The sequence below is a fragment of the Hydractinia symbiolongicarpus genome, chromosome 2 (genome assembly GCF_029227915.1).
Source record: "Hydractinia symbiolongicarpus strain clone_291-10 chromosome 2, HSymV2.1, whole genome shotgun sequence".
Taxonomy (NCBI): domain Eukaryota; kingdom Metazoa; phylum Cnidaria; class Hydrozoa; order Anthoathecata; family Hydractiniidae; genus Hydractinia; species Hydractinia symbiolongicarpus.
The window spans coordinates 23,617,077-23,641,244 of record NC_079876.1 but is presented as its reverse complement, the minus strand read 5'-3'; the positions used below and the strand labels follow the sequence as shown (position 1 = coordinate 23,641,244).

The 24,168-nt window shown below is 32.7% G+C and overlaps 1 protein-coding gene and 1 long non-coding RNA gene across 5 annotated transcripts; one reads left to right on the top strand and one right to left on the bottom strand.

Moving 5' to 3' along the window:
- Positions 1 to 111: 111 nt before the first annotated feature.
- LOC130630247 (nuclear factor 1 C-type-like) lies at positions 112 to 24,084 on the top strand. Of its 4 annotated transcripts, none has more exons than XM_057443664.1 (10): positions 112 to 425; positions 12,695 to 12,930; positions 14,208 to 14,327; positions 14,642 to 14,817; positions 15,915 to 15,986; positions 19,922 to 20,167; positions 20,421 to 20,609; positions 20,711 to 21,054; positions 21,313 to 21,628; positions 21,934 to 24,084. In XM_057443664.1, the coding sequence occupies exons 1-10, from the start codon at positions 306 to 308 to the stop codon at positions 21,999 to 22,001; spliced, it is 1,887 nt and encodes a 628-aa protein (XP_057299647.1). In that variant the 5' UTR covers positions 112 to 305; the 3' UTR covers positions 22,002 to 24,084. The 4 variants fall into 4 exon arrangements, with proteins under 4 accessions (XP_057299647.1, XP_057299650.1, XP_057299649.1 ...); XM_057443667.1 differs by lacking the exon at positions 112 to 425 and adding an exon at positions 2,211 to 2,357; XM_057443666.1 differs by lacking the exon at positions 112 to 425 and adding an exon at positions 11,323 to 11,462.
- On the bottom strand, positions 10,109 to 16,347 carry LOC130630254 (uncharacterized). The gene is made up of 2 exons (XR_008982057.1): positions 16,281 to 16,347; positions 10,109 to 15,861 (listed from the first exon to the last, which is right to left on the bottom strand). It is a non-coding gene; the product is annotated as an uncharacterized LOC130630254 (long non-coding RNA).
- Positions 24,085 to 24,168: the final 84 nt, after the last annotated feature.

Below are 24,168 nucleotides of genomic sequence, written 5' to 3'. Positions count from 1 at the left end.
ATAAAAAAATATTCTATTCTACATCATATACTATTTTTGACAAACAATGCACAATATTAACAAAAATTGACATGCTACAAAACCCCGAATATAGTCCTCAGACAATTTACTAAGGTTCAAGTTGTATTGCGGTCAACGCCGTTCTTGTTACCGTCGGTATTCTCGTTGTCCCGTCATCGGAATCTTCGTTGATGCTGTCATCTTTGTTTTGTTGTTTTTATACGCATATCACTCGAAGAAATACTTGCAAAAGTCATGGCCAGAGATAAAAACCAGGTCCCACTTAAAATTGCACACAAAACTTGATGATTATATTTCGAAGAAAGAGAGAGAGACACAGAGAGAAATTTATCTCGCAAAAAAAAAAAAAAAAATCAGAAAAAGTACAGAAAGATATAATCATGGTTGGTACAGCTACAGTCAGGGTAGGTTTTTTTGCTGTCATATTTTATAACATGCTTTTATGGATATATGTGTATGTAGTGGACACTATGTCCTACACTCAAGAAACAATATGACAGCGGGTTAGCCTATGTGTACAAGGCAAAGCTTATTATAATTATTTTTCGATTTTGAAAACAGTTCTTTATCCCCAAATGTAATTTCCTTTTGTTCGAATGAATTTAATCGTTCTGTGTCACGCATTTGAAAATTTGTTTTATTATCTCCTTCATGACTGTACAGGCCGTTATTTTTTTATGATGGTTTATTTTTTAAAAAGAGCAGCCCACTAGCTATGGCTAACCACCAGCAATTTAAAAACCTTTTTTTGTTCTCTTTGTCCTTTTGCGTGCTATTTTTTTTAAAAAAAGCTGTTTTTAAAAAATTGAACGTGTTCTAAGTTGGTGTAGAATGGTTCAGTTCCAAATACAGACAGAAAAGCGGCCATGGACTAAAAAGATTGTTCAAGAAAGAGTTATTACACTGGGATGTCTATTTCAGATAGGGAGATAGCTATTCGATATAAAAAGACTCGAGATAGGTAAAATCCACTGTGTGGATGAAAGTACAGTTATCAAACTGTTGTAAATATGATAATGCAGATTTTTTCGCTTCCCTTACAATGCTTATTATTATTTTTATTAATCTATTTGCAAAATAGAATTCAAAATAAATGATTGACGAGTTGCAAGATCTCGTAAAAAAGCTTGCCGATGCGAACAGAAGGAGTTGCTCTAATTAACCCCGCATGGTCTTGTGTTTTTATGAGCTTTAAGTGAAATCGTGTTCTCAAAACATAGCTATGGTCCAATTTCAAGATTGTAAACATTATATTGTCTTTCAAAATTAATAGTGAAAATACGTATCCCAGTTCAATTGCCAACTCCCTGCTTGGAATAATAATATTAAATATAATAATGATAATATACTACTAATAAAGAAATAATAATTCAACACTAAAATCATTTAAAAATTTTTAGCATATCCTACACAACTAATTTAAAGTTTGATGACGAAACAAGGGAATGGTTCTCAAAATATGCAGTTTCTTTGTATTATATTGTTGTTAAACTGGGAAATTTTGTATTTGAATTATCCTTTCTCTTAATACAGTATCTAATAGCATCACTTAAATATAGCTGGACAGTGACCATATTCAACAATCGTTCCCACTCAAGTAGATATTTATTAACTAACCGAACACAAAAAGCGTCACCACACCAAACTTTTTCATGGTTCGTCATCGCACTATATGAATTGTCTAGCTGCATGAGATGTTTTTAGTGTGTGGACGTATTTTTAGAAATACCATTATGGTCGTTAGAAGGAAATCACTTGTCTCGTGTGGTTAATAACATCAAAAAATTAATAACCAAAATAGACAAACAAATATTAACAAGCTAACAAAAAAAAAAACAAAGCAAAGATAATGAATCAATTCATTGCGGAAAAAATTACTTTTCCATGTTTTCTTTACGCTATGTGTAACGCACATCGTGTCTGCCACTTTCCTGCGTGTGACGCAGGAGAGGGCTGAGTTGCTCTCGCATGATAACGTTCTATAGAGAAAAGTTATGTTCGTCAAAAGAGTCACGAAACATGATGTTACACTAAAGTGTTACATAATTTTCCATTATTTAGGCTAATCAACACAATATGACGTCATTAATCAAATTTTAGAGCGTTATTTTTAGTCCAAGTTCAAAAAGGTGATTTTTTTCAAAGAAATGTTTTGATGTGAAAAACACACGAAATTGTGACGTTTGACTTACCAGTATATTTAAGTAAATCAACTAATGACACTTTAAATAAAACTTTAAAGGATTTTCAAGATTAAAGGAAGATCTATTTGATGCGCACTATACATTTATATAACTCAATCCTTTAAAATTATGGCTTTTAGCTCATTTGACTTTGTAAGTGACTTTTTATTTATTTTTTTATTGTCCGAATAAAAGTTTTTTACCAACCCTTATGTGAGAAACATTTATATTCATTATGCATGACACGTTTTCATTTTCACAAAAAATCATCAAGTTTTTGAGTACCATACAAACTTCCTTCACAAATTCGTCAATAACATAAATTTAAATAACGAATTATCATTCCACGTGGTTCCATACTGACAGTTGAATAGTGGTTAAAACCACAAATAGAGGAATCAATCGTGATTGTCTGTTAAAATCGTGCACGGTGAAAGTTCACAACCTGGAAAAAACATTGCACAGTTTCAGTACTTTCAGAGTGTAGATGTTTTTACAACAAAGCATGACATTTTAGAAATTATATTTACAAGCAATAATTGCAACACTTACCAAACATCCTCTCTACATACATACTTATATTATCTTGTTGAAATCATTTGTACGAATCTAACATTGCCACGAACAAAAAGGGTTCGATTATTACTTTTACGGGTTTTTATTATATTTGGTTCATGATTGATTTTAACTTGGTTGATCAAGTAGAGAAATCAAATGCTATATATAAATGCTACTTTTCAGCAAACTGATAAAAACTGAATGTTTTGCAGTTTCTTAAATTCCGAAAATTTATTTCTAATATGAAAGCATGCACTTTGCACAATAGAAATTGTTTTGAAAATGTAGGATTTGTTGAAGATACATTTTTACAGAGATATTTGGCATTTCCTCAGCTGAAAGAGCTTAAAACGCGGTTCAAGATAATGCATACGAACATATCAATGCAAATGAGTTGCTTTTTTTTATATAATTTATTTTCGTGCAAAGAAAAAAGGATGTAAGGGAAAAGAGCAGATATTTGCTGCCAAATATTCCTAAAAGAAACAAGGCAACACTAGTTTTCGCTAGTTTAAATAAAGAATCATTTGATACTGCAGCATGTTTTTGCCACACTCTCACATTCGTAATGCTGCAGTGATTTCTTTTACTGTTTTCATATCTTCTGTAATTTATTGCAACAAATTTTTTACTCTTAGTGTGCATACTAGCTACCCTCTTCAATATAGGACAGAATTTTTTGATTAATTGAACGCCTTAAACATAACTCTGCAATGCAAAGAAAAAACTGATGATGCTTGTTAAGTTTGCTATCCTTCACTACTCTTGCTATCCTTTTATTTTGTTGTACATTTGATGTGTTGTACATTGCTTGACCATATATTTTATTTGCGTTTTTTTAACATATACTTAATATGTCATATTTAAAGATTTGAACTTTTTACAACTCATTGCAGAAAAAAAGTTTTGCTAAGAGTGTGCTAAAAATCATCCAAATATTTCATCGTATTAGGTACGTTGTTAACAGTAACGCCGATCGTTGAAATTTCATTTTCTGTATACCTAATGAACTAATCAAAGGATAAATTCTCCATGTAGCAACATTGTCAAGGAATGCGGAAAATAGGCTGCTATTGATGTTGTTTTCTTTTTCATAATTAATGCTAAAAAATTACCTTAGGCCTCATGGAAAGAAAAACTAAAATCAGTTGATTTTATCCAAAATAATCGGGTTATAATTAAATTATAATATGAAAATTTATTCATCAAAAGAAATGTTATCTCGTTTAATACCGGAATTTAAATACAAGGATTTTTCCGTTTATCCGTTGTTTTTATCTTGATATTTCTCTGAACAAGATAAGCCATATAGTTTTTATGGCCATACCTCCTGCAATTTCCACACATTAATCTGCCGCATACCTTTTAATTCAACACGGTGTCCGTGTTGAAATATATTACCGTGTTGATAAAGTTCCGTGTTGAAATAGTTCCGTGTTGAAATTGTGATTTAATTAGTCAGATATTGGTGCGTAATTGAAGTTAACAAAATAACACCTTCAAAGTTCTAGAAGTTGCATTAAAGCTTATTGTCCGAATATAAATTTTGAAAATAAGGGAGATTCGTTGCTCTTTGGTATAAATAATTGTTATTATCTCCATAATAATAGCTGCATCTTTTTTGTTGACGATTTACAAAGTGATGGGCCCGGGAAATGTAATGATATAAAAAAAAATTTGATTTCCAAAGTATGTACGACAAACCAGTGAATTTTTAACAGGCCAACGGCTAGTCATTTTTTAATACATAATCTTTGAAACATTTCGTCACAAGGATATTGATTCTACGTTTCGGCAACAAGCGATGAAAATTACAGTGACGAAAAATCTATTCCAAAACTTTTTTAGGCAGGAATGTGCGCTTAGTCTCGAATTTGACTTCACTTATGTGTTGTTAATAACAAGAATATTATAAAATATTATGATAAAATGTCGATGGGACAGAACATTGAGATTTCAGAATACGTTATCAATCTAAACCTTCCCGAGCGTAAGTTTTTGGTGACACTCTGTATTCGTCTCGGCTCGTGTATTTGTTACCTACTTAAAATTTCGTCAATTTTGAGCTGAAGAATTTAAGAAATACCGAATAGTTGATGACACCAAAATATGAAAGTCAGTTTGTTGGAACATCCGTATTATTATTTTGTGTGTTCAAGATAGTTGCGCTCATGTTCGTTTTAGGGTCCTCTGCAGAGTAAATAATTTGCTAAAGGGCGAACCCGTGAATTTTTTCACGGGCAAAGATTAATTTTTTATATTAAGTTACATCGTTACCAAGAAACTGATTTTAGTTTTATGTGAAAAAAAATAATAAAAAAAGTATAAGTTTGCGGTGATTAATTTTTGTCAAAGAAATATGCCACGTTAGACCCGATCATTGCAAAGTTTTAACATTTATGTTAGGGTAAAAGGGGATGTAGTTAGCAATGAGAATAATCACCCGTTAGATCAAGAGCTATTATTTTTAAACATATCTCGCAAAACAAATTTTTGTGTATAATACTATACTATTTATTTCTTATTCTTTACGTAACTTTACAACCACAGGCATGTTATACCTTAAAAATAACTTCTAAAATATACCACTTGCTAATTTTGCGGTAAAATTGATAAAATAAACTTGCATGTGGTCGACTTATTGAATTGATTCTTGTTCTCAAATATCTTATAGCTGTGTTAGTATAATTCGTAGTGCATTTTGACATGTGGTGGGAGAAATGAGGGGACTGTTTTTTCACGTGGAGGTGGGTGGCGGCTGTTTAAAAGGGTTTAATGCGCATGACATAATGAGCATAACATTTCGTGCAGCGAGTCAAATATTGGAGGGCAGATTTTTTTGCTTTTCTTGACGTCGATGCAAGAGTTATATTTCAACTCCATTGACAATTTTAACATTGCACAAAATTAAAATCAACAGATATATTCATTTTTTCTCCATCTATTATTTTTTGCATCACAAAGTTTTAATGGTATATGGTAATTTTAAAATAATTGTTTTTTTTTTGCTATATCGCGTCCTAATCCTGTCGTTTCACTGAAGAAAAAATGTTCGTCATTACTTTGAGAAAATCTTGTTCTATCTTTTGTCTCACAAAGTTTTTTTCAAAAAGATATCAGTTATTTCTAAAAAAAGGTCTGTTTTATTCAATTAGATGATTATAATAAAAATGTAATCCTTTTCATCATAAAAATGTATATCCAGGCGTGCGATCAGCCATATTTCAATATCCCAACCACACCAAATCCGTGTATTATTTCTCTCCAAATAATTTTGGTGAAAATTTTAAGGGTAGCCAATGTAATGTCGCGAGTTGTCGTAACATAGCGAGTTGTCGTAACATTGCGAGTTGTCGTAACATTGCGAGTTGTCGTAACATTGCGAGTTGTCGTGACGTAGTGATTTGTCGCGTCCTGAAAACTAAAAATGCAACGTGTATTTTTCGTGGACCACAATTACTCTTCAGGCTTTTTCTCATCCACCAAGCGCGGCTCAAGTTTCGAGAAGTTGATTATTTGTTGACAGAAAAAAGGAATCTTTTTAAAAAACGGCTTTTACGGATTTTAGGTTGCACAGCACTTTGAGTTTACGTATCTAATTTTCAATTCACATGACTTGTAGTGTTTTCCTGATTACGTCTCCAATGAGAATTATTCATACTTTTTAAGGATTGTGAAGTGAGAAAATGCATATAATGAGTGCACGAATGTTTCTATTATTATAGTATTATATATTTTATATTCATTTTATCCTCTGTCGAGGCTAAATAAATAAACAAATAAATAGAAAATAGAAATAACTAAAAAAAAGTCAGACATGTCATTACAATTTCCACGTCCCTTATGTGTCACTTGTTTTAATTTATTGATTTGTTTTCAGACATTGTAAATTATGCAAAACGTTGACATATGATGTGTTGTTTATGTTGGCAAGAGCTACAGATTCCACTCAATGTAAACAAAAATCAAGCTATATATATACTGCTTAACCAACCCAAAAATGATTTTTAGAAATTCTTATAACGATCTTATTTGTTTTCCAGCTGTGTACTTTGATAGCTGAAAATAACATGGTTTCGAATACCACGTAAAGATAAAACTTGATATAATAGAAATGCGAACAAATTTTATTTATTTATTTATTTATTTTAATTCATATATTTTATTTGTTATTTCCTATTTCGTTGTTTTGTAAAGTTTGGATCAACAAAAAATTGATGACAAAAGAAAACTGAGTAGTCGAGGCAAGAAAATGACTGAGACAAAAAGGATTCGGAGCGTGATTGCAATTTGTTTCTTTATAATTGGTCAACAAAATTCCAGCAATGTTCGCACAGGCGCGGCCATTTAAGAGGTTTCTAATCTAACAGATAATTTATATGGTAGCAACCATTGACGCAATAGGTTGTCATGGCTTTCCTGCAAACGCAGACCTGGTTACAGCTAAAGAACAAACGGCTTTATATAAAAAAACAGTAAAAGGTCAAAAGACTCTATTAGAAAAAGAAACCCACTTTGAGTTAAGAATTGGTACAGTTTTATTGTTTTGAAATAATAATGCCTGGTTAAATCGATAGAACTTAATTTGAGACAGTATCGCTCACCTATTTTACAGTTGCGGGTTTTTTCATCCCACGAAGGAACTGCTAGAAAACGCAAAGTCAGACTTTTCCTATTTTTCTCAGATGCTCAATGTTAAAATTACGCAATTAAGGGAGAAAAGGTCACTAGGTTTCATCTTCAGTCTATACAGGATTAACTGCGCCATTATGGTCTCCTTTTCACATTTAGTGTAACCTCAAAGGCCGTAACCAAGACAATAATACTGTACGAAGCAAAATTGCATCACGAGTTCGCCTGAAATAACATTGCAGAGGGAGAGCTTAAAAAGTTTATAAGATACCAAATCAAAACAGAAATAATAGCTCTGTATATTAAAAATAAATATAAATAAAAAGAGACTACGAAACGGACTGTCGACTTCGAGAATAGTATAAAAAGGTTACTTTGACAATATATCGAATAGAAGTAGCATAAAAATTTGTAGCCTCTTTAAAAATATAAAGTTCTACCTTCTTTATACCATACATAACATCGACCTTATCAAAAGTTTTAAGCTTTATTGAGGCTTAGTTTTTTATAAATGTCTTCTTTTTTTACAGGTATGACCGTGTAATTGATGTACTTATAAGAAGTCACTAATGAGAAACGATGCGTTTCAGCATGTCTTGTGCTGCTTGTCAAGACATCAAACATGCTTGTTTGCACAGTTCAACTTAAAAGTTATGACACTTTTGTTAAAACAGGTTCAAATGGTGCATTTTCCGCATTTTAGAGCTTCAGCAGGTTCATGTGCAAAGCTTACCTCATTGCTCGTGAAAAAATCTAGCCTATCTCTTACGTGAATATGCTCACGGTTAAACGGTCTTAACGATAAAGTGTCCAAACAAACGTTTGTTACAAAACAACTTGGAACAGCTGTGAGACCTTCTTATTTTAAAATTTGTTTCGAAGTTTTGAAATCATGATCCAACTAAATAGAGGCTGTTTGGCGCCCTACACTCTTTTGATCATATGAGACTTTTTACAAAAAATGACGAAAAATAGAGACCATATCTCAATGTTTTGATAGATAGTACGCAATTTCAAGCAGAGAGCGTATGGAAATTTCCTAAACGCATTCAGCAAAAACGACGATACTTTGCTCACAAATTTTACGCATTTTTCGTTTGTGCTAGCCACAAGGAAAAACAATTAAAAGTTTTCTACGAATATGAGTTATCAATTTATGTAGGATGAAAAATGGCGTGCTAAGGTAATATGAAAAGATGATTTCAAATTCAACAATATCTAATTGGTTATTAACGTACAATGTTATATTTAGCGCATGACTGACCAAAAAAACGCATCAGTAAAAGTGTAATCATTTTTTGCCGACGTGACTTCAGAATCGGAAAATCGTACATTGATCGGAAAAGATTATTACTTTTTTTGCAGATCTATCCACATAATTAATTCACACGCTTTCAACTTCCTGGCTATTATTCTGCTTACAGTAAGAATATGTTCCGGAAAAGCAAATACGTATTACCGTCCGCGGCTGAAGCCTACACCTCCATAATACTATGAATATCAAAGACGTTCTTTTTGTGACGCAAATTTCTTCTATTCCAAGGGGAAAAGTAAACACTGTTACTATGGACCCCAATTCATTACTGATTGCTTCTCTTCCATGTTCTTCTACTATCACCTTTGCTTCACGGATGATTAACTTTACTAGTTATTTCCTCCAGGGGTTTATATGGAAGGGAAAATTGCAATTAAAAATGGCGGAAAAAATATTCACGCTAAAACTTGCTCGATCTTTCGCTATCGTATGTGGCTACTTAACATAACAGGGTTATTGAGACATGCGCATTAACATTAAAATCTTGCTGATTCATATTTGCGTAGGCTAAACGGCGCTTGTCAAAATGCAACAAAATAACCAGGGAGCTTAAAATAAGAAAAGAAATCAACATTTGTTGACGTCATATCCTATAAATATCTCGATAATGGTGCCTTTAATGTTTAATGTTGGTGCCTAGGAATATTTTAATCGCATACATAAGATGTGTAGACACGAAAACTCGTCAATTTTTTCATCAGTATCACGTGAATAAAATGTTGTTAATTAACTCGTTAAAAGTGCATATCTAATCAGTGACGTTTTAATTAATGACAACAAGGAATTTTCGTTCCTGATTTACCATAAAGTTCTTAACACCGTGTGACAACCATAGGAACACACACATCAATGTTTCTCCAAGCGGTAGTTCAATTCACACGAGCCACGCTGCACAGAATGTCGCGCTAGACCCTAAAAAGCATTTAGTTAAGAGGTTTTCTTTAAGCCATGTTTAAATTGTCCACTCAGCAGGAAATATTGCTTCTAAACCAATAATATTAGTGGAATGAAAACATCTTATGAAGGTTTATGAAAAATACTCGATATTTATGAGATTGTTTCATTCCTCTTTTCCTTAAAAAATAAAATTTTGCTATCGAGAATGTGAATGGGAATTTAACAACAAATTGTGTGGATGACTGATTATTGTCTGCTTTTTTTTGTAATATATGCTCAGGAGAAGCGCAGTTGCAGTTATTCATCCATCTATATTATAATACCCGTATACGTCTGTCCGTCTGTCACGCAAAATGGTAGCTTAGCTGCGCAAGTAGCGAGACGCACGCGGTAAGGTATAAAAAGAGCGGGCGAACCCGGGGATTTTTCCACGGGCTAACGACTAGTTATTAAAAAAGGGAGAAAACAAAATTTGTACAGGATAGAAATGAATAAAAAAATGTCACGTGAAAAAACCAATTAAACTAATAATATATCGGAAAAATGAATGGTACTTGGGAATTACATAATTATTAAATCGTTTGTTTTTTTATTGTGGTTACGTTGTAAGTTGTTTTTTGTCAACGTGTAAAGCCAACCTAAGCATATTAGTTGGTTTGCAGCAGCCGATTTCAGACGACTATTCACTTCAATAACTGTTTGTTCTAGTCATCATAAGGTTGCAAGTTCAGTCCCTACTTCAGTACACTGTGAATTGGAATGTTGTGAATTATTAATCCATTTGAGGGCTTCCATTGAATTATAGGTTAGTTTGCAGGAGAGCAAGCCAAAACAATACAATGTGCAGCTCTGCTACGAATGTAAGTAAGTTAAAGGTGATCAACAGTCAACCGCACCAATAATAAAGTTGTAACAAACTAGTTTTGGGCGGATTAATTGCAGATAGAACTGTGCAAAGCAAAGATACACAACAGACTGGAATGAAAACTGTTGACGTCAACACGTCCCTAATCCGAGTTTTTGTTTGTTTACCATTAGCGGCGACGTTTATTTCTCGAACTTGCATTTTCGTATAAAGTCTGACATACTGTTAAATTTCCTTTTCAGACAATATCCATTTTTTTCCAACTGCATGCAACGCTTGCTGACGTCATGAAAGTGACAGATTAATTCAATATGAATCGGTGCATAATTGGTAACCTATGACAACCAAAAACAGACATAGCAATATAAGAAAAAAATAAACAAAATTCCAACACTGGTCCAAGTGTTTTATAAAGCTCTGCATATTTTTAAGTAAATAGTACTAGTAACGAAGTCGCTTTGTGACGTCAATGGAGAATTCACGTGATCTTGCAGACAGCCTTTAACAGGCGCATGGATTGCGTGTACGTGTTTTGTTTGTAGGGTTATGATGTTTTACTCACATATCTTACCAATCAAAACAAACTTACCAAAATCTGATTCATTCAAACGAGAAAATATTCAGCGCTGTTATGATAAAATGTTAAAAAACCTCGGGTAAAATCGTCATTATCGGGCTACGCAACACAAACTCTAATCAACCAGGAAAACAATTTTCAAATTGGCGCCATTCCCTTTTTAATGCAAACAATTCTATAGCTATTAATCCAATCGACATCAATTTATTTATTACACAAATTTGATTGGTTCTTATCTACGTCATTTCAAATTCAATTGGTTAAAAACATGTAATAAAATGAACATAATGGACTTTTATTTACATTGACATTGATGTGTAAGATCATTTAATACAACTCGGACGCGAAACATAAACAAACTTTAAATGCACGAGAAGTTTAAACATGCTCCTACAAACACAAGTCATGGCTGAGGTAGGCCGCCATTTTTAATTTACATCTATTATATGATTGATTTATTTATTTCTTGTTTACGTGCTGAAGTTTTGCTTTCCTTATGTTGCTAATGTCATTATTTGGTTGCAAAAGCATAAATCAACAAAACAAAGTTTTGATGAAGTAAAAAACGTACTTTTGAGACTGTGCGTTAACGCAGAGGGATATTTTTTTGTTTACTTACTGATTTTCTCTTGACACAAAAAAATTAGTTGCGTTTTCCATTCCTATTTAATTAGGTTTAATCGCAGCTGGGTGCTTTACAAGGTCCCTTATAATACTGCAAGTAATTTTAATTCGAGAGAAAAAAGAGTTACAAGTTACGAAATAGTCCAAAAATGATTTTACAAATTTAGATTTTAGGAACTTTCAGCTTTGCAGTCGTAAATTAGTTAAAAGCGGCAGTGTGGTAAGTCAGATGGAAAATACACCGAATTCTTTGTAATCATAGATAACCGCACTTCGCATATTTTTGCTGGAAATGTTACATTGTTTTTTACTTTTCCAAGAACAGAAATTAATTACGCTTTATTTTCTGGCAATCTTAATAAGTTATTGAATATTAAGTAAATTTAAACACCAAAAATTCTTCCGCGGTTGGTATATTGAGTACATTTTGTTCCGCATACATTCATCCGCATGATTGACACGGCGTCAAATCATGTCATCCAATTAATTTCTCTCCTTAAACGCTCATCAAAATGAGAACATCCAAAACCATTCTTCTCGCGGATGAAGTAATCATTCCGCATCCGATTAAAACGGATATAATATCGGATTAACCGTAACAGTATATATATTGGTGGGGGTTAGGATAAGACAATGCATTATCAGGTTGCATCTGATGTGAGAGGTACTTCACTTCATCATGGAACAGTTTAACCACATCCAATCACAACTCAATAAAGTATATTCATGCTTTTATTTATTTGTCTATGTTATACTAACTTTGTTTTTAAGTTAAGCTTTACAAATCAAGTTTAACACTGGTTTGGATTCTCATTTTACATAACGCAATGCATCTAAGGCGGAGTCATTGCGAAGTATTCGGTTGACACCACAATTCTTGGCGTGTATTTAAAGAAAATTTTAGAAGAGCTGAATGGAAAAACGACATAAATGCCGATTGACTTCTAGAGCATTTATATCTAGGGGTATTTAGTTTTTTATCCCACATGTTTAACGTTCACTAATAAAAATTTCTCTCGCAGGAGGATTACCACCCATTCATCGAACAATGCTTGCCGTTGGTGAAGACATTTTCCTACACATGGTTCAACATGCAAGCAAGAAAGCGTAAACATTTCAAGAAACACGACTCCAAAATGAGTATGGAGTTGTTACGTGAAACTAAAGACGAGTTAGAAAATCAACCTTACGATGTAAAACAAAAGTGGGCGTCGAGATTGTTAGCAAAACTACGAAAAGACATTAAACCAGAATGCAGGTTAGTCGAGAAATAATTAGCGATCGTTACGATTACTCCGCGCAAAAGATGTGCATGTTACAGGTAGTGCGGTTTTCGAACCCAGGCTTTTATAAATCAATCTGCAAAATATTATAACATATTATAACATTGCAAGTTTGTGTTCAAAAGATTACTTCTAATTAAGTCATTAACGAAAGTTGCAATATTGAATGTAAAAAAAGATGTTTAACTGCGTCATAGGTCATCACGCGATCGCGCACTTCTATTTTTCACCTTATGCTCGCATAACCCACACGCCAGGTCACAGCGATAGCATAATCGAAAAAAAGAGAACATTTGTTTGGTGAAGGGAAGATAGAGAAGGTTCATAGGTCATTAACAATTAAAATGTTAGTTAGTTAAAGCGGTAGTTAGAGAAGGAATAGGAAATTAAAAATCTGTTTATGAGAGATAATTTAATGTCAAAACTCGTAAATAAGTTATGCGCTCTTGTTGCGACAGGGAATAAATAATTTGCTTAATTTTCGAAGATGATCCGCGATACTGCTAAGAAAATTACGATTTGCGGCTTTTGTTGGCGTTTCTTATTTGGGGAAAACACGATTCTTGATTAGGGAACACGATTCTTGGTTAGAGAAAAATCAAAATTGCTAAAGAATTGGTCGATTACCAAAAAAAAGTAACCAAAAAACAAACAAACGGGGCATGGCTAAAAATAGATGTACCAGCCTTTTGGCGAACAATTTCATCGCGAAGACGATTACGTCAGAGTGTTGTATTTTTTGCGATTCTATTCCAAAATTTTAACGAAAATACATCGCAACTGACGTCAATAAGACTTTGTCATTTTTACTATAGACCGTAAAGAACAAAAAGACGTTCTTATGTATTTACAATTCATCTTTTACACGCGTGTTTTGTTGACTTTCGCGCTTCATTGATGTTGCTCAGTGACGCATGACCAGGCGTCAATAGAGTATGGATGAGACACTTAATCTTAATTCCAAGAATGACAGAGTAATTTGAAAAACCTTAATGCAAACCAATAATGAGGTATTAAATTTTTTATAACAAACTGCGCAAGAGTAATCAGTAGTAATGCTCAAATTAAACGCCATTTTTAGTTTGCGCACCTAAAATGCATGAATGAAATCATCCCTTCGCGAGTCCCGCGATTGCTGTTGCTGAGATAACACAGACCTAAAGTATAAGCTATAAACTTCTTTCGAAGTAAATTTTTATCCAAACACTAAAACCTTAAAGAATAAACATTCTTTCGTGTTTTCTTTTCATAGGAGTGAATTTATTGCAGCGGTTACAGGTAAAGAAAACACTGAGTGTATTATTTCCAATCCTGATCAGAAAGGGAAAATGAGAAGAATAGACTGTCTTCGACAAGCTGATAAAGTATGGAGGTACGAAACAGTTTCTTTTTTTAAAAAAAAAGCCTCGGGCTGTCATTTAAAATGTGGCACCTGAAATGCATTTATGAGATGCATTCACGCTATCCGGAGTATAGGCGCCGTTGATAGTCTTTGAAACACAGAAGGCTGATTGTGGCATATCAATTGTTGTTGTTCTTGCTGTTCAAGTTGCTAAGTAACGCAAAGCTCCAATCACGAAGAACGGATGCAAAACCGATGCACGGGAATTAATCAAGGAAGATGATGTTATACAAATATGAATTACAGTATTTTTCATTTTTAATCGATTTTTGTTTAAATTTTAGATTGGATTTAGTTATGATGATATTATTTCACGCCACCCCACTGGAGAGCACAGATGGAGAGCGTCTTGGAAAGATTGCTCGCTGCAAACACCGCATTTTATGCGTGAATCCATCTCATATTTGTATAGTGGCAAAAGAGTTAGATCTCTTTTTATCCAATTACCTGCCGCAAAGAGGTACGCTTATGTTTTCATGTAAACATGCACGAAATAAATTCCGGAGTTGTGTACGCAATTTTGCGTGACAAAGCCTGTCAGTTTGGAATTAGGCAGTGCACAAATATACCTCACCAAGTCCTTCTCCATTGGCTCTTATTAACGCAGAGTTTCAAATATTAACAAGGAAATCCCTAAAAACGACACATTTTTACTATGCTGTGCGAAAAACTTCGTCACTGTCACATAAATACTGAGTGTACGTAATTGACCACTTTCTTAAGTCTGTGTGTTTACCTAAGACAAAAAAAAAAGCCGAAATAATACAAGGCGTTTTCCTTTACGGAAGACCACTGTGTTTATTTTTCTTTATTTTGAGAACATTTTCAAGTGAGGACATATTTAAAATGAAGTAGAGTATAAAACGAAATCACATTTACTTTTTCATCGCAATGACGTCAATAAGAGCGTTTAAGCAAACACTGTAATGTTTTCTTAACAAACCAATCAAACCTTGATATTTCAAACATTTAACCAATTATCACGAATCATTACTTTGAATGTAGCCATTCACAAGAAAGTCTGAATTTAACCAATCACAAAACTGTTCTTGCACGAAAAAAACTTACCTCTTTTATATAAAATCCTATTCTTTAAGCAACAATAGCGAGTAATGAAAAATTCTCCGCTAAGCTATAACCCCGACTTCAAGTAAATGACCCAATGACGTTGCAGCTTCGCTTTCAATTGGTTTGGATTAAGCGTGAACACTCAAGCTGCAAATATTTTGTTATATAGCAGCTACTTGAAACTTCAAAAACTTTTACAGGCTTAACTAAACAGTAGAGATTAGAAGTTGATAAAAAACGATTCACTGACGTCACTATACCACGAGAACCAAAAAAAAATCTATAAATTGTTAATTTAAGTTGTAGGATATGCTATTCTTAAATAATAAAATAAAAATAAAAAAACAAAAGAAGCGAAAATTTAGACAGGGATAATTTTGTAACCTCGTATCTCTTGTATTAATTGTAGCGTTTTTCTTTCTTTCAATTTTATTTTCTAGAATCGAAAAATACAAGTTGCATTAATTAGACACGATTTTCTTTCTTTAGGCTTAGAAGGTGAACCGAACATTTTAACATCAGGTGTATTCAGCAGAAAAGAATTAGACAGATATGCACGAGGTACCATTATCTACTTTTTAATTTATTGATTGATTGATTATACCGTTTATTATTATTATTTTTTATTTTTTACATATTCGGATTATATTGCGTAACCATAGGAATAACAAATCACTTTCAATGTTTTTTTTATTTGGTGTTCCTTCCATGTCCGGAAATTGCATGATGACACATTTGGCCAATCAAATTATTGACAGTTAGAAGGGAAATAATTAGGGAGATAATCTATCACCAATAAAATCATTAAAACATAATGAGGAAGGGAACTATTGTACATAGCCTGTCCTTACACACCGTTTCTTGTTGGTGTTTTTCTCCAGTATTTTATTTCCACTTTGGTTGCCAACTTGGTCTTGGCACTAAAAGATGTAGCCTGCTATCAAATGGATTTAGGTGTAAAGATAAAAAATTGTATTTAAAAGAAGCTAAACGTAATCTGGGCTGTACAAAAAATCAGGGGGGGTGCATTAGGGTGAGGGGGGGGGTGCGTTAAAAATGTCACGCCCCTTTCCTATAAAAAAACACCCTTTTTTGCAGCAGTGACAAGAGACAAAGATTAAACTACTTAAAAACAATGAGTTATTGATTAGTTCAAGACAACAATGCCTAATTAAGAGAATCCCAAATTCCAACTCTGTCTCGTTTGCACAGGTAACTAACCTACGTAGGTTAAAAGGTCATCTTTTCAAACCATATCCGGTAACACAACACTCTTAATAGTTAGTTTTATAAGCTTCCAAAGAAGATTGCCCGCTTCATAAACTTTTTTGTGGTCAAACCTCTCAAGATATAATTGTTTGTATATACTTTGATATGAAAACAGAGTATGGTTTCGAAACATTTTTTTTCAATTAAAGTAAACACAAATTTTGTAATGTTTGAAAGAACTCTCAAAAACTGTTTTTCAATTACGGTTACTGGTTTCATATAAAGAAAATTGTTTTCATTTTTAGTTAAAAAAAAAAGAAAAAAATGACAACTCAATTGGTGTTTTTTTTTACTCACATGCGATTTTTAATTTTTCTTCTCAAATGTAATGAAGGCTCTTAAATTTAACTTGGAAAATATCACCCTTAAACAATTGATCCACATTGAGAGTTCACGATCAAAAGGTTCTGAGCATTCATGAAATCGAACAAAAACGCAAGTAAAAAATTCTTGAAATAACTTCACGTAGCAAAAGTGAGTGAGACAACAATGCAAATAAATAAGCAAATAAACACAGAACAATTAACAATGAAATATATGAAACCCGTTGAACAGGCCTTTCAGTTTTCAAGTAAATTTAAAATTCAAATTAATCAAATATTTATGTTTTTTTATCCGTCATATTGGAAGTTTTTTCTGCCAGTTCAAAACATTTTTGCTAATTTTTTTTCATTATATTGCTGCGATTCTTTGAATATTTTGAAATTTTCTCGTCATTTTGATTTCTACAAGGTATACGAAACTAAAGTTTTATGCATAAATTTAGATAGGTCTAATTAAGTGCAAAAATTACTTTGGACTTATTGAGAAATTATTGAGAAAGCATCAAATTACACGTAGATAAACAACTACTTCAAAAATAAGGCGTTTGTATCGACATTCAGAAATATCTCTGTATTGCATGTCATTCGTGAAAAACTAATCATAAAGCATAATAAAACATATCCTTAAAAGATAAAACTGGTTAAGGATAAGCTGGAGTTATTTCTGAAATTTCTCACAGATAGAAACAAAATAATTAAGGAAAAAAAGGTTAATCAGATAACTGTAAAACAAGAATAATCAAAGATATGATATGAATTGATGTGTAGGATAGGCTAATTGCCAGTGGTTTGGTGTGGATAGGCTAATCGCAGGTGATTTTGCGTGCCTACGCTTTTTAACCAAACCTTTTAATTATTGCAAAATAATACATTTGAATTATCTTTCTCAACAAAAACAGCGCTGACCAACCGACATGAATTAAGGGTGTTGGCAGTGAAATGTTTTGAGTATCGAAAACAATAAGTTATAAGCTAGGGAAAAACGAACCTCTGCTATAAGAAGGAGTATCTTTTTGCTGCCTACGATTCAAGTTACAAACAAACAAACAAGCAAACAAAATAAACGGTAACATTCTATTATGCAAATATTAAAGACAAACTCGTCTGAACTTTGCAAAGTATCAAACATATTTATTTCACTAATTTAGCTCCTGTTTTTTAAATTTTTATTTTCTTTATATGTTTATTCATGTTTCCTTATTTCATTTAAAAGCGTTTACTCTGATGCGATTGCTCTAGGGAATTTAGACTTCCTTATCTTGTGCGCATGTGCGAATGTTTTTCAGCTCGTCGTGACGCAGGACAAACAAATATTTGTAATTAGCGTAGGTAGGCGTGTGTAAGTTTCATGTGTATGTTTAGTTTGACAGTATTTTAATCTTTTAAAAATAAAAAAGAAATCAACAAGTTTCAATCCAGTGAAATATATCCATATTTAAAACCAGTTCTTAAAAATAACGACAGCAAATACGGCAACGTCGACGTCGCCTTAAAAACACAACAGCTTAACAACAAAGACTAAGAACAAAGTGAACTGTTTTTTCCGTGGAGCTTCGCAAGAATGCGAGGAAGTATGATATTGTCTCTTTGACGTCAGTACCATGCAACATCGGAAATGGTGGCCAATTACTTTTGATTCATTAAAAAAAGAATGCATTTGTGATGAACAAGCATTTTAATGACTTAACAATCATATCACAACACAGATAACGATAACAATCTTATCTCAGGATTTCAAAAATTTGCAAAAATTTTGTTTAAAGCCTTTTAGGTGCATCACCGTCAAAAAAGATCACCATTGTCGAACTTGCACCATTATTGAGCTTGCACCATTATCGAGCTTGCACCATTGTCGAACTTGCACCACTATTGTTTTGTAACAAAATAACTCGTAACAAAATTTTCTTAATTTAGGGTTACACATTTATGGTTTAAATTGACCTTCTATAATGTTGCTGTAGCGGTTGTGAATTAAACTTAGCCTCGCTGATCTTTTAAGCAGACAGCTAAACCATTTTAAAAAGAAACATAACCAGGAGATCAAAATAAAAGAAATTATAAAAACACAACAATCTATCAGGTATCATGGGTTTAAACTCGGGGCTTCTACACTTAACTTCAGCGCTCCAACCAACTGGGCTAATTAATCCCAACGTTATGTGAAGAGGAACCAGAAACCTCAAATTTTGTGAGCTATATTTTAATTAGGAAAATAAAAAAAAAATATAAGAATGAGAAACCTTATCAACGCCACTACTTAACAAATCGACCGTTAGATTAAGAAGGAATTTCATTTTAACAAGTTTTTAATTACTCATTTGATTGATCAAAGGGTTTTGTGTGAAATTGAATGCCTATCTCATGAGCTGTATGGTTAAGAATTTGTGCTGATGCTATTTTTAAACGAAACCTTTATAATTGATTGCCATATAAGGAATTTTTTAAGTATTTTTATTAAATTATGTAACAGAATTGGTCATATGCATTTTTGGTCACAATGCTCATTGCTGATCACCGAAGGTTGAAACTTGATTAATCTTACTTCCTCAAACAAATATCACGTCGCTGGGAAACATGGCGTCAAATTAATGGCGGAAAAATTGATTAAGCAAATTAAGTCAGGTCATCTCTTACAAGAAAATAACAATGATACACCTATGTACGATTTCTTAACTTTTCACGTCCTATTCAGCAAATGTTTTTACTAAAACCAAATAAAAAAAATTAATACTTGCGATAAAAATTATGTTTCCCAAGATTTCCTAAATGGAAAGACTTTCATCAAACAGACTTTCTTTCATTCCACGAAGTTTAAAAGAAATCAATATATCTTTGTGTGTACTTTGTGTTGATTAAAATTTAGTAAAAAAGCAATGCAATAAACCTTTTATAAATTTTATTTAGAATCCATTGTTTATCGTCCATTTCCAAAGAGCTTGGAAAGTCCTCAATCCAATTCACCATATGGTTCCTACAGTGAGTTATCGACAACTCGGCCTGTTGCTATCAAACCAAGCCAAAGAACACACCCATATTTCAATTATTTACGTCATCAGTCAAGATTTGATGACAAGATGTCATCATTCGATGACGACTTGGTCAAAGATGAAGTAGTTGATGAGCAAACCTGGCACAGCGATAATGATTCAGGTATGTATTACGCAGAACAGAATGTTCTTTCCAGCTTACGCGCTTAAGGGGCACCAGGCCCTCAGGCATTTGCAAAGTCAGCATTAAAAGCATCAAAATTTGATTTGCAACGATTCCAACCTTTATGCGCAAGGGAGTAATATTCTGACACACAAAAGTATATAAATTGTTTCCTCTTGATTATGGAATGTACGAAGGGTGACGTGATCACACTGAAAAGTATTTTATTAACTTCTTGAAGCATCCCTTTCAGGAGTTGGCACACCCACAAGAGTAAAGCATGGTCATCAATCCATTAGTCCATTAGGTAGCAACTCACAACTGGCGTATTCTACATACACGCCTAACTCTCCATCTCAGCAGTACGGATCTCCTCCACAGTCCAATACAACCGATCTGCAATTGCAATATGCAGCCAACCAATTTGCAAAGTCATATACAAGTACGTAAATATGGATATGTTTTAAAATCCTCAAAAGATGTTTAAACTTCAGAATTTTTTTGCATGGAAGATCCTTTTTAACAAAAACTTGTATTTTTTAGACATTAGGCAATACACAAATGATGACAATAGCACCTATGCAAGTCAATATGGTTCAGCATTTACCCAACAACAACCATCATCCACAGCGTTTACACGTAGCCAGTCCACATCATATGGTTCGCCATTAATACCATCCAAACAGCGTTCACATACATTTCCGACTGCATACGAACGAATGGGATCGCTAAACCTTTTCAACAGTAGCAACAGCCAACAATTAGAAGCTATCAGCAGCTACAACAGTTTGTACAGCCAAATGAACTCACCAGTGAGTGCCACACCACAAATCAGAAATATTCAACAAATCAAGAACGAAAACCCATTTTCAAACATGCCATACCAGGTAAACAGTTGTTAAAACGCTTTTTATAGCAAACCCCTCTTAGGAAACTCAAGGTTAAAACGAGTGAAAACCTACCTAATTTAACTGGCATGCCCTTTAAGCAAATAGAGTACAACTAATACGATTGCATACAAGTTAACACTCTAACATTTAAAATTCCCTGTATATGATTGCCGTGTTATTATTTCCACATTCCCCATAGTTCGTATGCCAAGCCAAAGACGATTCTATGTTTACATTTAACTTTTTTATAATTAGAAACAATCCTACGGTGGAGCGTACTCTTCGCAGCAGGACACGCGTATGTTAGATTTCAACAGTTCATGCGGCTCACAGATATCTACAGCGTCAATGACCAGTTGTCAGTACAACCCACCAATCGTTGATGTAGGTGAAAGCACACAATCGAACACGATAAATCTCAGTAGTGGTGCAAATACGCAAAGTACTATGGATATGACAAATATGAGCCAGGCACAGATGAGTGATGATGAAATGTATGGAGATAATAGTGGCTATCCAACCTTGTCAAATCTCTTCGCTGTTCATGCAAATCAACAAAACACCAATATAGGTAATTAACGAAAATTAACGCCATAATCAGCACCTATTAAAAAAAGTTTTTGCTCAGTTAATAGAATAAAAAACGAAAAACTATTTTGGAAAAATAATTTTTCTGAAGGTCTTATCTTATGTTCAACTGTAACAAAGTTTTCCAAATAAAACCGGGATCTGTCAACCTCATTCGAATAACGTCTCAGTTATATTTGATAGCTTCTAAAGAACTTTCTTGCATGATGCAAAATCCGCAGCTACAAAAACCCAATGTTAAGTTTGTTGCATCAGTTTCTGTATAATTGTATCTTCTTTTTTTTTCAGAAAAAATGTTCCACATGAACGTAGCAGAACAACAACAGCAACAACCACCAGCTACTATACATTTGTAAAAAGAAAAAACACGCACTTTTTTTAAAGTGAAAAATCGAAAACTATCTACCCTTCTACAAAATCAGTGTAGTTCGCAGAACAGACTTTTTCCCTGTTCCGTTAGATATAGAAGTTTTGTAAATTATATTGTTTAAATATGGTTTTGTAAATACTATTTTAAAACAAAATTTATATATATTATTCAATCATTATTTTTTTACGTTATCAAAAATTTGCCACTTTTGTGTGTGCACTTTTTGATGACAACAATAGAAAGGGACAGATAATTTCGTGTAGCTTTTACACAAGCACAATAAATATATTATAATTTGATTCAAACAAATAACCGACTCTGAAACTCCCGTAGTCACATCGCTTTATGTCATATGTTATGAATACAACATGTTGTTGTTTCCAGAGAATCAAAATTTGTACATCACATCAAAGTCCGATGACAAGTTAAAAAAAAATAAAGTAACAATGTAGCTTGTGTAAAAAGGACACGAAATTGTCTGTGGTCCGTCCAATGAAAATTTGTTACACGAATTGATTACTCTCTTGATTAGCACATTTTGTTTATTTAAATGCATCGTTAATTAATGTATATATTTATTATTTTTTATAATTGTATATGCAATTTCTAGAATATATTGAAGGTAATTTTTGTACGTCTGCACTGGGTTACACTCGCACTTTTTAGAAAATAAATCAGTCTGTAATCGGAAAAAAATGATAAAGAAAAATCAAAACAAGTATATATAAACATGTTCTCTACTTTATTTTATATTTCTTTATTAATGTTCTCTTTATTTATTTTTTTGTATTCAGATTTTTATTCGTGTAAAAAAGGACAGACAAATATGGATGTTTCATTTGCTCTTAGTCATGTAACAACAACACAAAAATCAGTCGCATTAAAATAAAATATTTCCTTATACCTTAAGCGAAGAAACTTCAATTTCGCGAATTCGAAAATATCTCGCGAAACTCGCAAAATTTTCTTTCCTTAAGGTACTATGTTTTATTATTTTACGGATTGTTTTATATTTAGTCACTAGCTTGAAGCAAGTTCATTTTGCTCCGTATAAAAGATTATTCAATACCACAAAATATTGCTATTTATACTTGTTTGCTAGTTCTTAGGATAGCGAGAAGAACACATATTTAGGTTTGTTCAAAGAGAGTGAAGGCATGCTCAAATGTCGGCATCAACATGAGCATTTCTATCATCAACCTAAAAAGTATTTTAGAAGCTTTGTCTGCCTTGACTTAACTCATTGAAAATTTTGATTTTTTTACACTATTCATTGAAAAATTAACAGCTTCTATATTTTTCTTGGTTAGATTCACCCAGCTCATCAAATAGGCCTAAAAATGTGTTTTTTTCTGGTATCTGTGGGTAATTCTTGGTAATTATTTGTTACAAAATGTAAGTCAATTTTTTTATATATGTGGGATTTAAAACTTTACATTTTTCATATCAGACGTCAAATAGTCTAGCAGGTCTACTCTTTCTCAGAAAAAGATAAATAAAAAAAAGAATCAACGCGAATTTCTTTTTATTTATTTATTTTATTATTTTTATTATTATTAATATCAAATGTCTAATTCTTTTTGTTGAACATTTATATATTCAAAGGTTAAATATCTGATAGAATTTTTCTCACGCTGTGTTATTTTGTATTCTCATACTATCCAAGGTATGCTTCAGGAAGGCTTTTACTTAATTGAGTTTGTGTACGAAGAGATAATTCCAAGAAATCTGGCTAAAAGTAACTTTTTGCTGAAATATTAGGACATATTATATATGTGTATTCCATAATTCGCTTTTAGAGGTGGACGCCTAACTTTAAATTAAATTATTCCGACACTCACTTTAACACAACACCTGGTAAATCGAGAAAAATCCTGTTATCTTACTTAGTCAACATTACGTATTGTTACATATCATTTCTCCATATTAGCTTAAAATATTTTTTATTGTGATCCTATCATTGATTATTGAATGATTACGTCCAACCTATATGTTGTAGGTTTTAGCTTGCTTTAAGCAAACGTTTATATGAAGCAATATTGTATGAAGAATAAAAATAAATTGATAAAAATTTGTGTATTTTCTACCTTACAATATAACTGCCCGAGGGTTTTGAAAATTATATATTATGGTATAAACATTATAAGATCGTA

Bases quoted from the DNA above. Each gene is read 5' to 3' on its own strand.
- LOC130630247 (XM_057443664.1), top strand. From the start codon at position 306: ATGATTATATTTCGAAGAAAGAGAGAGAGACACAGAGAGAAATTTATC. The intron at 14,818-15,914 runs GTACGCTTATGT...TTCTTTCTTTAG, and splicing joins CAATTACCTGCCGCAAAGAG to GCTTAGAAGGTGAACCGAAC. The intron at 15,987-19,921 runs GTACCATTATCT...AATTTTATTTAG, and splicing joins ATTAGACAGATATGCACGAG to AATCCATTGTTTATCGTCCA.